This window comes from Borostomias antarcticus, assembly GCF_949987555.1.
Source record: "Borostomias antarcticus genome assembly, chromosome: 9".
NCBI classification, from domain to species: Eukaryota; Metazoa; Chordata; class Actinopteri; order Stomiiformes; family Stomiidae; genus Borostomias; species Borostomias antarcticus.
In genome coordinates this window covers 8,828,989-8,841,488 of record NC_140242.1, presented here as the reverse complement: position 1 = coordinate 8,841,488, position 12,500 = coordinate 8,828,989, and the positions used below count along the sequence as shown (strand labels likewise).

General features: G+C 53.0%; 1 protein-coding gene across 3 annotated transcripts in view; it reads right to left on the bottom strand.

Annotated features, from left to right (window-relative positions):
* The window catches only part of arhgap21a (Rho GTPase activating protein 21a), a 109,778-nt gene that overhangs the window by 42,802 nt on the left and 54,476 nt on the right, over positions 1–12,500 (bottom strand). For 2 of the 3 annotated variants that reach the window (XM_084443296.1, XM_084443297.1), the window contains exons 1-3: positions 7,330–8,586; positions 2,818–3,015; positions 960–981 (exon numbers count right to left, since the gene is read on the bottom strand). In XM_084443296.1, the coding sequence (XP_084299422.1) occupies positions 960–981; positions 2,818–3,015; positions 7,330–7,656 (547 nt within the window). In that variant the 5' untranslated portion in view covers positions 7,657–8,586. Of the gene's footprint in view, positions 1–959; positions 982–2,817; positions 3,016–7,329; positions 8,587–12,500 lie in introns of those variants that run through there. The other variant, XM_084443298.1, reaches the window with a different exon arrangement.

Genomic DNA, 12,500 nt, shown 5'->3' with positions numbered 1-12,500 from the left:
CTAGTATTTAAGGGTTGGTAATTTCTCTGCGTGAGAATAGGCTGAAATGGGTGTCTCACGCTCAATATGTGAGACTTGGCAGCCCTGCATCACTGAGCAGAGCCAGGCTAGCTAGCTACAGGAGATAAATCACTGAGCAGAGCCAGACTAGCTAGCTACAGGAGCTACAGTAGCTGGCATTGCTACTCTGCATCACTGTGCAGCTGCGAACAGGCCTGCAGAGAACACTTCCTTCACCTGCAGCCTCACGCTGCGCGGCCCTGCGAGCATATCCCTGACGGCAATACGTCATGTCACATCTGGACGGACTCCATCCACGCTGTGTTAGCAGATATTCAAGGGGCCGTTTTAGATCAAATCTACAGATCAAAACTGATCGCTATCACGCTCAGTCAAACACCCAATCTTCCTCATACGATACGCCGCTTGGCGTTGCTTCAAAACCATTGAGGTCGACGAATCATCAAGATCATTTACTAGGCTACTTTCATTTTTATGGGATTCTCTGTCTGTGACACTGAGGGAGTCGATGGAAAGCGCAGGAGAGTCGTTTGCGTCTTGATCTCAGGCAGGTTGCTTTTCTCGTCTGGGGTCTCTTTCTAACAGACTTGCTAGCAGACCTGCTACAGCTCTGACAGGATCCCACAAGACTCCAGAGAGGGGAGTACTCCACTACTATTGCAGTCTAATACCTCCTTGCATTACATCACCGGTGTAACCGGACACCTGTCTAGGGATTGGTCCGAGGCCGGAGTGCGAGGCGCAAAGGCTGCTGGGGCTTTTCTGTGGTTAAGGGCTGGGGGCGCGCCTTGTCACCGATGCTGTTCCAAATGGGAAACACAACTGCAAGCAGTGATGACGCAAGTCATAGTTATAAAGTCATTGTTATAAAGCCATCAATTTCTACAGATTTGGGAGCTATTAGTCAGGATCCATCAACTCTGTCCATCAACACTTACCTCGACTGCCGTTGTCCTCGTCCTGAGAGAGAGAGAGAGAGAGAGAGAGAGAGAGAGAGAGAAAGATAAACATCAGAGGACTCATCTTTTATTTTCATCTGGTGTTCTAATGAAGATGAAGTGAGTGACTGTGGAGACAGCGGAGGAGGAGGAGGAGGAGAGAGAGAGAGAGAGGGAGAGAGAGAGAGAGAGAGCCAGGCGTTTAACACGGCTAATTGGAATAAATGTGACAGGGGGGACAAAGCCAAACAAGGCCTCCGTGCCGGCGGGGGAGAAAGTAGCGCTTAGGAAAAAGCCACTTCGCGTGTTTGTTTTTTCTGTTTCCTTCGAGCCTAAACCCTTCGTTTCCTCTGAGCGCGGGTGAAAGCCCCACACACGGCCAAGCGCTCTCTAATCCGTACCCCAACAGTAACACATGCTCTCTGCATATCCATTAAAACTCCCGACTCCCACTGGGCTATCCGCTGAGTTTGCCTTACCCTCGTCAAGCTGAGCCCCCCCCCCCCCCCCGACACACACATCTCCCAAGAGCTCTGAAAAACAAATTATAATAGGGGGGAATGTCTGCCTTACGCAAGAATCTCGGTGAAGATTCACCCGCTGAAATCTTGGGGTCGCTTGTACAGTATTTCAATTTGAATACTTCCCGAATGCTCCTGAGCTTGTGTCTTACGGTAAGAAGGTTAAGTGAGGTTTCGGACACAGTCAGCAAACGGCAGACTTGGCCGCATCGTCTAGTCTCTGATCTCGGGGCATTAAAGAATGGTACCAGCGCCAGATGCTACTGGAGGAGATGCTGCTTTCATAACTCTGGGAATCCATGAATCATCCACGACATTAAAGTTTCAGTTTGTCTGAGCAAAGCAGCGGTTTGCAAAAACAACTCAATGTGAAGACGAGAAGGCTGAACTCTCTGACACGCACTATCTCATGATTTAAAACTCAAAAGTCAAATAAGGCCACAATAACACAACCCAAATTCGGCTCAAGAAGAGGGTTGTCTGAGGAGAAAATAGACCCTGTATAGAGACACAAAGGAGTTCCTCCTCATCTAGATAGAACTGTGGACCAACTAGGCTGGAGGACTTTATTCTTTTTCACATGCAAAGTGTCAAGATCACAGCCAAAATACGTGAGGGGGGAGGACTGTGTGTGAGTGCTCTAAACACCCTGAACACAGCGTCTAAACACACTTCAGGACACAAGTGACCAAATCCAAACTTAGACGGATTTATCGGCGTATAAAACACTTGGGAGTTCAGATAGCCACCCGGCTAGCAGCCACGCTGCTGACAATCTGTCTTGGAAAGAGCCGTGATGCATCCTGTCATTAGCGTTTGGAAGGGGCTGTAGTGTTTCCTGTATTTACTGAACACCAGGCAGCCACTGTCCATTAGTGGAGAGGAAACGCCGGCGCGGCAGGATTAAAGCTAAGGGCAGCGGGATGTTGACGTTACCAGTAGGTGCTTGGCTCGCGTCCCAGAGCGCGGGAGACGGCAGCTCGGACAGCATCCCGACGCGACACGCCTCGCGTGTGACATCACAGGACAAGCCGCGCTAGAACGTCCTGGCGGCCGCGAGCCGGCGACAGCCGCGCCGTACCGCCACGACCTCTCGGGATGACCCGCCGCACTGACATTCGTCCCGACGCTCCGCTGTGAGTCGAGCTACGTGCCGGCGAGAAACGCTAACGACCAGCTGGGCGGACAAAGCTCGATTTCCCCCCCGCTGACATGGTCTGAATGTGGCGCCGCCTATCCCTCTCTCTGTCTCCTGTGTGTGTGTGTGTGTGTTTGTGTGTACTGAGTGTACGCCAGGCGGGCGGGTCTTGGCGTGCGCTCCCCGCCCCGCCCCTCACCTTGAGGGAGGAGTGGACGGCCGACTCGGGCGGGTAGACGATGAAGTGACGCAGCGTGAAGCCGAAGCCCTGCGAGGTGCGGCGCAGCCGGAGCGTCTTGGGACCCGGCCAGGAGAAAGGCTCCTCCTCCCCCGCCAACGCCGCCGGGGAGCCTGCCGACGCCTCGCTCTGCTCGCCACGCCCATCCTTCTGTTTGGCCTGGCGGGGGGAGAGAGAGGGGGAGAGAGAGAGGGAGAGAGAGAGAGAGAGAGAGAGAGAGAGAGAGAGGGTGGAGAGTGAGGGGGAGAGAGAGAGAGGGAGAGGGAGGGAGGGAGAGAGGGAAGAGAGAGAGGGAGAGAGAGAGAGAAAGAGGGAGGGAGAGAGAGGGGGGAGAGGGAGGGGGGAGAGAGAGGAAGAGAGATTGAGGGGAGAGGGGGGAGAGAGAAAGGAGAGAGAGAGAGAGAGAGAGAGAGAGAGAGAGAGAGAGAGAAGAAGAACATCATTATACTTGTTCATTGATACTAGGCCAGCAGGTTTTAGCCTTCTAGCCATGAAGCTTGTGTTTACACGCCATCCATGGTGATCTGACTCAATAATGTATCTAAGTCCAGCCAGCACTTCTGGCGCCAATCTCATGGTCACACCCAAACTAGGTACCTGGAGCATGACTATGAATGACCAGACCCTGTTAAATGAAGACAGCAAAAGTGACAGGCCTTAACGAGGTCACACAACCGAAAACTCATGAAGACATAGCCTGAGATTCACACCGCTACACACACACTGTGCCTCCCTTGTCAGCGGGGGTGAAAAAGAGGCTTTGAGAAGACAAAGAGAAGCCTGTGCGCTCTGTTCTCAGATAAAACAGGCCCCAGGCTAAACATTAGCCTCCTCTCCGACTTGTTTATTCGTCAGAGCCAAAGCTTTCACTTGCTGATTTTCACCCGTATATGAATTAGGGAGAGCTCCTTTCAACGGAACTCGCGAGTCATCCGGCGGTCATGGTTACCGCTGAGCTGAGGAACGCACAGCAGGGGGTGGGAGGGAATCAGGAAGTAAACACAGATGAGTTTGCCCAGGGTCGTACGGTCCGCGGAGCCAGAGCATGGAGCGCTACTACAGCTTTCAGTAATAATACTAGTGTCCTGGATGTACTACAGACTTCAGTAATAATACTAGTGTCCTGGATGTACTACAGACTTCAGTAATAATACTAGTGTCCTGGATGTACTACAGACTTCAGTAATAATACTAGTGTCCTGGATGTACTATAGACTTCAGTAATAATACTAGTGTCCTGGATGTCGCTATCACGTGTTCAGGGTCCAGACGAAAGAGGACACGGCGTTAGACAGCAGGGTTGAGCAGGACTGGTCAGCTATCCGTCGAGTTACCTACAGAACGACAGGCTGAAAAGCCCCACACTGCCGCAGCGAGCATCCCATAATGCCGTTCGGCCTCGTATCCCGTTGCACACCACTCAGAGTTTATTTGCAAATGTCAGGCCGTGTTGGCGCAGGCGGGTCTCTGAGCTAACTCCCAGGCGGTAGAGCTGCTTCATAACAAAGCTGTTCAGAAGACACGGGACCCGTCTCCAATGTCTGCCGTAGCAACGGTATCCCGGCAGAAAACAGAGTGAGTCACCCCAGCCTACTTCTGCGACCCCCTTTTCCTGAACATGACGTTAGACACACAGACGCACTCACGCCACACACACACACACACACACACACAGACACACACACACACACAGAGAGAGAAAGGTAGCAGGCCACAGTGTAATCCATCCCTTTCTGAAGCTGGGATATATCACGCACATATCCGCACGGCATAAAATCTCACTCCGGCGTTCCCTGAAGGATTCATGGGAGACGTGCCGCTATCCGGGGTCCGGGAACGGAGGCTTTCCTGGTTTAAACCGCCGTGTCGATGGGACGACCACATGGCGGCCTCCCGCTGTGGCGGGATGTCTGTGCGGTGAGACTGATGTCACATTCATCATCAGGACAAACGGCGAGCTCTGACCGCAGCGCTGCAGGGGTGCGTTAGCGGTTGCCTTGGACGACGCCACAGGAACCTCGGGCCAACTGCTTCTCCGCCTGCCAAGTAGTTCTGGGCCCCCGACCCGGCCCTCAGTCCCAGCCTCAGTCCTAACCTCAACCCCAGCCTAAACCCCAGCCTCAGTCCAACCTCAACCCCAGCCTCAGTCCTAACCTCAACCCCAGCCTCAGTCCCAGCCTCAGTCCTAACCTCAGTCCTAACCTCAGACCCAGCCTCAGTCCTAACCTCAGTCCTAACCTCAGTCCCAGCCTCAGTCCTAACCTCAGACCCAGCCTCAGTCCTAACCTCAGTCCTAACCTCAGACCCAGCCTCAGTCCTAACCTCAGTCCCAGCCTCAGACCCAGCCTCAGTCCTAACCTCAGTCCTAACCTCAGTCCCAGCCTCAGTCCCAGCCTCAGTCCTAACCTCAGACCCAACCTCAGTCCCAGCCTCAGTCCCAGTTTTCCTCACAGGTTTTTCTTTCTTTTCTGAATAATATCTGTCTTGTATGTTTATTTTGAGTCCAAAATAAAGCGTTTCCCCTCTCTCTCTCTCAAGCTTTTCTCTCTATCCATCTTTCTCTCTGTCTCAGTTTCTCTCTCCCTCTCTGTCCTCTTTCACCCTGCCCCCCCCCCTCCCTCCACACCTCTCCTCACTCAGGCCTGTCTGGGAGTAGCAGATGTAGAGGCCTCAGGAGAGAGGGCTGGGTCTCTGCATAACTGGATGCCTGCTGAAATCACTAAATCACTCCGGCTGGACACTCTCCACAGAGGAGAGGAGAGGAGAGGAGAGGAGAGGAGAGGAGAGGAGAGGAGAGGAGAGGAGAGGAGAGGAGAGGAGAGGAGAGGAGAGGAGAGGAGAGGAGAGGAGAGGAGCAGATAGCGGATTGGAGTTGACAAAAGATGAGTCAAACACACCACCATCTCGCTCTCCGATCCAAATCTGTAATCGTCTCAGGGTGTGGAGACGTGCGCCTGGCCGCGCTCACCGCTCCCCCCCCGAGCCTCGTTAGCGCGGCGGCGGTGGAAGCGGCGGACCCTGGCGTTTCTCACGGCGGATCTGCGCTGATTGGCCGCAGATAGACGTGCGGGTCCGCCGCTCGACATCGAGAGAGAATCACAAGCCTGCCGCCGTTTGATGGACCGCTTTGGACCGTCACTTCAAACATCCTGTCAAGTTACGCAACACACACACACACACACACACACACACAGTGAGCGAGAGCCCGTTTCCATCTATAGTGAACGTGTTGAATTATAAAGCAGGAGACGCAGGATGAACGCAGGGTGAGATGAGGGAGATCTTGGACGGGAGGGAGACGTTGTGAATAAAGTTTGATTTGATTCGACTCGTCCGGGGGGGCGGCGCCGCCATACGGCCCTCGTCCCCGTAGCCCCTCCCGCCACAGAGACCGCGAGGCGAAACCGAGCCCCGGGATTGGACGCCGCCGGGCTAAGGTCGGCCCTGCCGGCGTGGACCCCGTGTTCCTGCTTGAGCGCCGGCCAGTACCCGAGGACTCAGCCAACTGTGAGTCACTGACCTTGTGACCCCCCGCCCCCCCGCCCCTCTCCCGTTCCCTCAACACGCAGGCCTTCGCTCTTCATCATCACTCACTCACATTCCCATCATCATCATCATCATCATCATGGGAAAATTCGAGTGTCTGAAATTCTATTGAAAAAGATGGAGAACTGTGAAATCAAACTCTAGGGCGGCGATGGTCCAAATGAGGTCAAAACGAGGCGAAAACCGTGTGGTTAACAACAGGAAACGAGGACCATTGTCTCCAGACGGGACCAGCGTGTACGCCGAGGCCTCCCTAACCCGTACCGTCTTTCGGGAGTGACCGCGCGGGGGGGGGGGGGGGGAACGTGACACCGGCGCGCACGCACGCGCACGCACGGAACGTGGGCCGCCTCACAAAAGATGTCGGTCAGTGACGCGGCGCGAGGCTGCCACTGGAGCTCAGGATGACGCACGCACACATTCCTTACACAACAAAACAGAGTGCCCCCCCCCCATCCCGCCCTCCCCCCCCCCCCCCCCCCCCGTCTGTACAGTAAGGCTAGCTATGTAACCGAATACAGTCACGCCAACTGCCGAGCTGATACTGCCAGAACACAGATATCAGCCCCGAACCCTGCGTTGAAATTACCCCCCCCCCCCCCCCGAGACTAACACAAAATCACAATAAACTGTTTTGTTTTGTTTGGTCACTAGCTTGCTAATGTGAAATATGTCTAGTGAAAAACAAACAAACAACAACAACAACAAGCCCCGGACGGTGCGTTGCAATTTCCCCCCGAGACGAACAAAAATCACAATAAACAGTTTGGGTTTATTTTGTCACTAGCTTGCTAATGTGAAATATGTCCAAAAATAACAAACGACGACAACAACAACGACAGCCGTAAAGCAATCCGGCGCATGAATACTGAATGGCCCTTTTCAGAGCACCGAGCGTCCGGAGAGCGCCGACCCCTGGAGCCTTACCCTGGAGCGGACGCAGTTCCTCCTGGACGCCTCCCTGAGTCTCGCCCAGGAGACGGTGCGCTCGGCTTGGGTGAAGCCCAGCTCCACGTCCCCCCAGTACGCCCGGGCCAGCAGCTGGAACCACAGGCAGTAGGGCTCCGACAGGCAGCCGTCCGCCCCGGCCAGACGAGCCCAGGGACAGCCCCCCGCGGAGGGGGACGGCGGGGGGGAGGAGGGGGGCGGCGGTGGGGCGCCCGCCGTCGGCTCGGCGGGCCCCGCGGGGAGATCCTTCGGGGCGGCCGTCACCGTCACGCACCCAGCTGACGCCCTGCTCCTCCGGGCCAGCATGGCATTGCCCAGCGGACGACGCTGCGCCCGGGATGAAAGCGGAGGAGGAGGAGGGGGGGGGGACTCTCTCTCTCTCTCTCTCAGCTCGCTCCGGACGTCTTCCCGTCCGTCCCTCTCGACGCTCCGTCTCTGTTTGTCTGGTAGTCTGGCTTCGCGGCGTCTCTCCTCCTTCCTCCCTCGCTCTCTCCCTCTGTCGCTGCGCTACCCCCCCCCTCTCTCTCTCTCCGTCTCCCTCTCTCTCCGTCTCCCTCTCTCCGTTCTCCGTTCTCAGTGTGGGGAGAGAGAGCAGTTCCTCTGAGCTTCCCACAAGCACATGATGTTTCCACTCAGAGGAAACTTCCTGAGAGCAGCGCGGAGCTGGGGCAGGCTGACGCACCCACACACACACACACACACACACACACACACACGACACACACACACAACACACACACGCACCACACACACACACCACCCACCACACACACGCATACGACACACACACGCACCACACACACCACCCACCACACACACGCACCCACCACACACACACATCTGGCTCGCTGGCCAGATGAGAGTTCTCTTAAAGCTCCCCCTCTATTCTCTGGCTCTCTCACTTTCTTTCACCTCTCGGTATTTTAAAGTCAAAGTTTACGGACATAAACACACACACACCGCACACACACACACCGCACACATACCGGCGCTTAAGAGAGCGGAGACATTCCACAAGCTGTGCGTTCTAGCGGAGGAGGGACAAAGGCAGCGGAACCCCGCGATCCGTTACTCCCTCCTCTCTTCTCAGCGCCCGGCTACAAAGAATGTTCCATTGATTTTACAAGACGACACCTCCACTGCCCCCTCGCCCCCTCCGCGCACACAGCAGAAGAAGACAACGGCGTGCGGCGTAGACGTCTCCAACGGCTCAACCTGGAGAAACGCCGAGGCCGACCGACAGTCCGATGAAAACGGTGGGGGTTCTGACCGTCAGTGGGTATTGTTGGCTTGGTGGGGCTGTATTTTTGGCTCTTGTTCGGAGCTGTCAGGAGCCGACCGCTCAACTGTCAACAGAGCCCTGTTTAGCGAGGCCTTTGTTCCAAAGTGCGCTTGGCAATACGGGAGATCCCCGTTACAGTACGACACCTGCTAGCGAGGAAGCTTTCAAAACAGGGAGGTTTTAATACTTAGTACTCAGACTTGAAATGAGGTGAAAGTGTTAAGCTTCAAAAAGAGGCAGCGTTGCTATCGGTATTAAGTCTATGCTCTGTTACTGCAAATCGTGTAATGCAAGTCCAGTCAACTAAAATTGATCAGAGTAGACCAAAACTGCGAATGAAGAATTGTATTTCTAAATCCGAAATAGTGCTCGTGGAGGCTAGCTGTCGTCAGTCATACCAGCGGGGACTGACACAACAACAGGAAACCAGAGATGGAACTTTCCCTGCGAGCGTCCACCGGCGACGGGCATCTCGTTACTACATTCCTCCCCTTAATGCAGGAGGCAGGATTCCTCATGGAAAAAAGCAGGCAAAAATAACCCACGGTCATTTCGGACATCCGTGTTACGTGTGGGGGCCGTGGTGAAAGCTCACAAAGACGGCTGTGTGCGAGATTTGCGTCAACCGTTACGACCGAGCCGGAATGGGGGGAGAAAATATCACTGGAGGCACCGTGTCTTTAGACCAGTTTCCATTATGGTGGCACCGTCCAAGATGGAGGCTCAGGCCAAAAATACTGCTCATCCACACACAGTAGTGTCACAAGCGGCCCCTCCCGATGCCCTCACTGCACTCTAGAACTATCTAAGGGGCGACACAGCGGTGCTAAGCAGGCTGTGAATAGTCCTGTTTATTAGTTTGAATCCCATACAATTGTGTGTATGTCTATGAGTGGGTTCATAGTAGCGCTGGCAATGGGTAGTGCTGATTGTGTGGGGTGAGCGCAGAGTCAGTGAGTGGGTGTTGTCTACGAAGGGAAGGGGGGGGGGGGGGGGGGGGCGTGACTTTAAGAGTGGAAGCGCCAGGTGAGTCGGGGGCTGAACGGACTGAGAGGAAGGCCGGGACGACGCTAGCCAGCCGGGGAACAAATAATACAGAAGAGCAAATAAACAGTCGTTTTACAGCTTTCACTTATTGTTGATGCACGGAGTATCCATCTTGATGGACGTCAGCAGCTGACATCGATGAAGTCGGGGTAGATTTTTTTCCCCCAAGTAAAATGGCGGAAATCCTAGGTTCAGGTGGCGTATCGATGTCGAGTTGGACTCCGAAGCCGAGAATCCCAACGTTTCTGATACAAATGGAACGCAGCACACGTACACGGTAGTGTTGTCAAAAATATCGATTTTTCGATTCATATCGATTCTGAATATTTAAAACAGTTTCAATACTAATTTCCCGCAATATCGATATTTTCCACACTATCGATACCAGCTGGCTTTCTCGCTCTGTCTTCTCTCCTACAGCGAGTTGTTGACACACAGGCACACACACACAGGCGCACACACACAGACACACACACACAGGCGCACACACGCTGCTGCTTTGCACACATGGCCCCGCCCCCTCCCCCTCACAGACCTGTCTGGTCAACAAATCCTCTCACTCGCTCCTAAGATGGCAAGTGCAGAGCCTCCGCGACTCGTGGATAAAGAAAACAGCAGAAGTGCTGTTTGGAAGTACTTCGGGTTTGAAGCAAATGACGAAGGAAAAGCTAAAGATGCCACGAAGCCCATTTGCAAGCGTTGTTCCAGAGTAGTGCCAACGAAAGGTGCAAACACAACAAATTTAGCAAAACACCTCTAGGACCGACACGCGGATCTCTATAAAGAATTTAGAGAGGTTGGTGACAGCTCCACTTTCAACATCACTGAAACATTAAACAAAATGGCCCAGTAAACTATTAACTTTAGTTTAATACATGAACTCTAGTTTAATACATCCATGAGCTTGCTATCGAAACGCCGCATTGACTGTGTGTGTGGGGGGGGCGGTAGATAAGATAGCTAACGTGAAGCTAAGCTAGCTAGCTAATCCCCCTCAAAGCTATCCAGCAATGGGCCAAAGCAGTCAATGTGGCGTCTGAATAGCTGAGGGGAATTAGCTAGCTCACTACTAGCTAGCTCATGGATGTAAACTAGAGCTAGTTAGCTTAGCTTCGAGAATGGCTGTTGGGCTAACAGGACAGCACCAGCTATCAAGCCTGAGGAATCTTGAGTTAATGGTCAGTAAATCAACTTGGATGCTGTTATGCTTAACACACAGTACTATTAACTTTACTTAATTTCTAAGATTAGATTAGATAATAGTTATTTTTAAAGGTCGGATCTAAAGAGAAACCAAGGTTTTTAAAAGTGATATTTCTCTTCTCTTATAGTACCAGAGAGAAGCTGAGGAGAATCGACCAGCAACAAAAGCGACACACACACAGCCTACCCTACTAGCTGTATTTGAACAACAAAGAAAGTATGAGGCAAAATCAAATGAAACCAAGAAACTGAACAGGGCTGTAGCAGAGTACATATGCATGGATCAGGTCCCCGTGTATACTGTTGAGAAACCTGGGTTCAGACAACTTCTTGGACAGTTAAATAACAAGTATGCCCTTGCTTCACGGAATCATTTCATGTACACTGAAATCCCCGCCCTATACAATGAAACAAAAGATAAAATCATGGAGAGCCTTGGGGGGGGAAACCCTTCTTTTCATGCACCACTGACCTGTGGACCAGCAGGGCCACATCCACATTCATGGCAGTAACTCTGCAGTTTATAACAGAATCCTGGGACATGCAGAGCTGGTGTTTGGGCTGTGTTGGGCTGCACTCAGAGCACACAGGGGACAGCTTGAGGGAGGCGTTGGAGGAGATGGTACATGAAACATGGGAGCTGGACATGTCAAATATGGCTGGCATCACCACTGATAATGCCTCAAATAACAAAAAACCATTTCAGCAGGACTTCACATGGGTCCCCTGCTTTGGGCACAACCTACACCTAGCCATTAGCAAGGGCCTGGATATAGACCGTGTGTCTGGAGCGCTGTCGAGGCTGAGGAAGACAGTCTGCTTTCAGCAGGTCAAAAAATCGAAAATTTTATGCCCTCAATGTTGTCAATTTCTCCCCGTGGTATCGAAAATGGTATCGAGTATCGATACTTTTCAAGGTATCGTATCGAAGTTAGAAATTCCAGTATCGTGACAACACTAGTACACGGTCAGGCACGGGCGCCGAGGTGGGCAGCAGCCTTCCCGACACGCAGCCGCAACACAGAAGACCTCCGTCCGCCGTGGATCTGCGCGAAAAAACGCAGGGTCCTCGCGTGAGCTCTGGAAAGTAGAGCAGTAGTCTGTGTGAGGAGCGCTGACGGCGCTAACCAGGTCACGGCAGGCAGCAGGTCAGTGGCGCAGTGAAATTCCTCTCGGTGAATACCCATGGTCTGTATCAAACAGGAAGCGAAATCAAACACCCACACTATATATCTCAACGGTGCCATGCCAGACAGACACAAAGATTAGAAGAATGTTGCCCGGGGCAACACAGGTGCTCCTTAAATACGCATCCACCATCTCTCTTTCAGGCTGCACATGAATCATGTTCCGCAGTTTGACACCTCGATGTGTACAGATAAAATACTGTTTTAAGTTTCTCAGACCTCATCCTCTAGGCTACTATGTTTATGTTTTGATATTAATTTGAGCAGAACCTCAGGTCTGTCCCTCAGCTCTGAGGTGTCAAAGTTCTCTGCGGACGCTGAATACAAACAGGTGTGTTTGTCTGTCGGCTATATTGGAGTAGACCGTGACACCGCGACAGAACCCCGATTATCACCACCTAAGGAAAGCTTTGGGGGTATTTACGAGACCG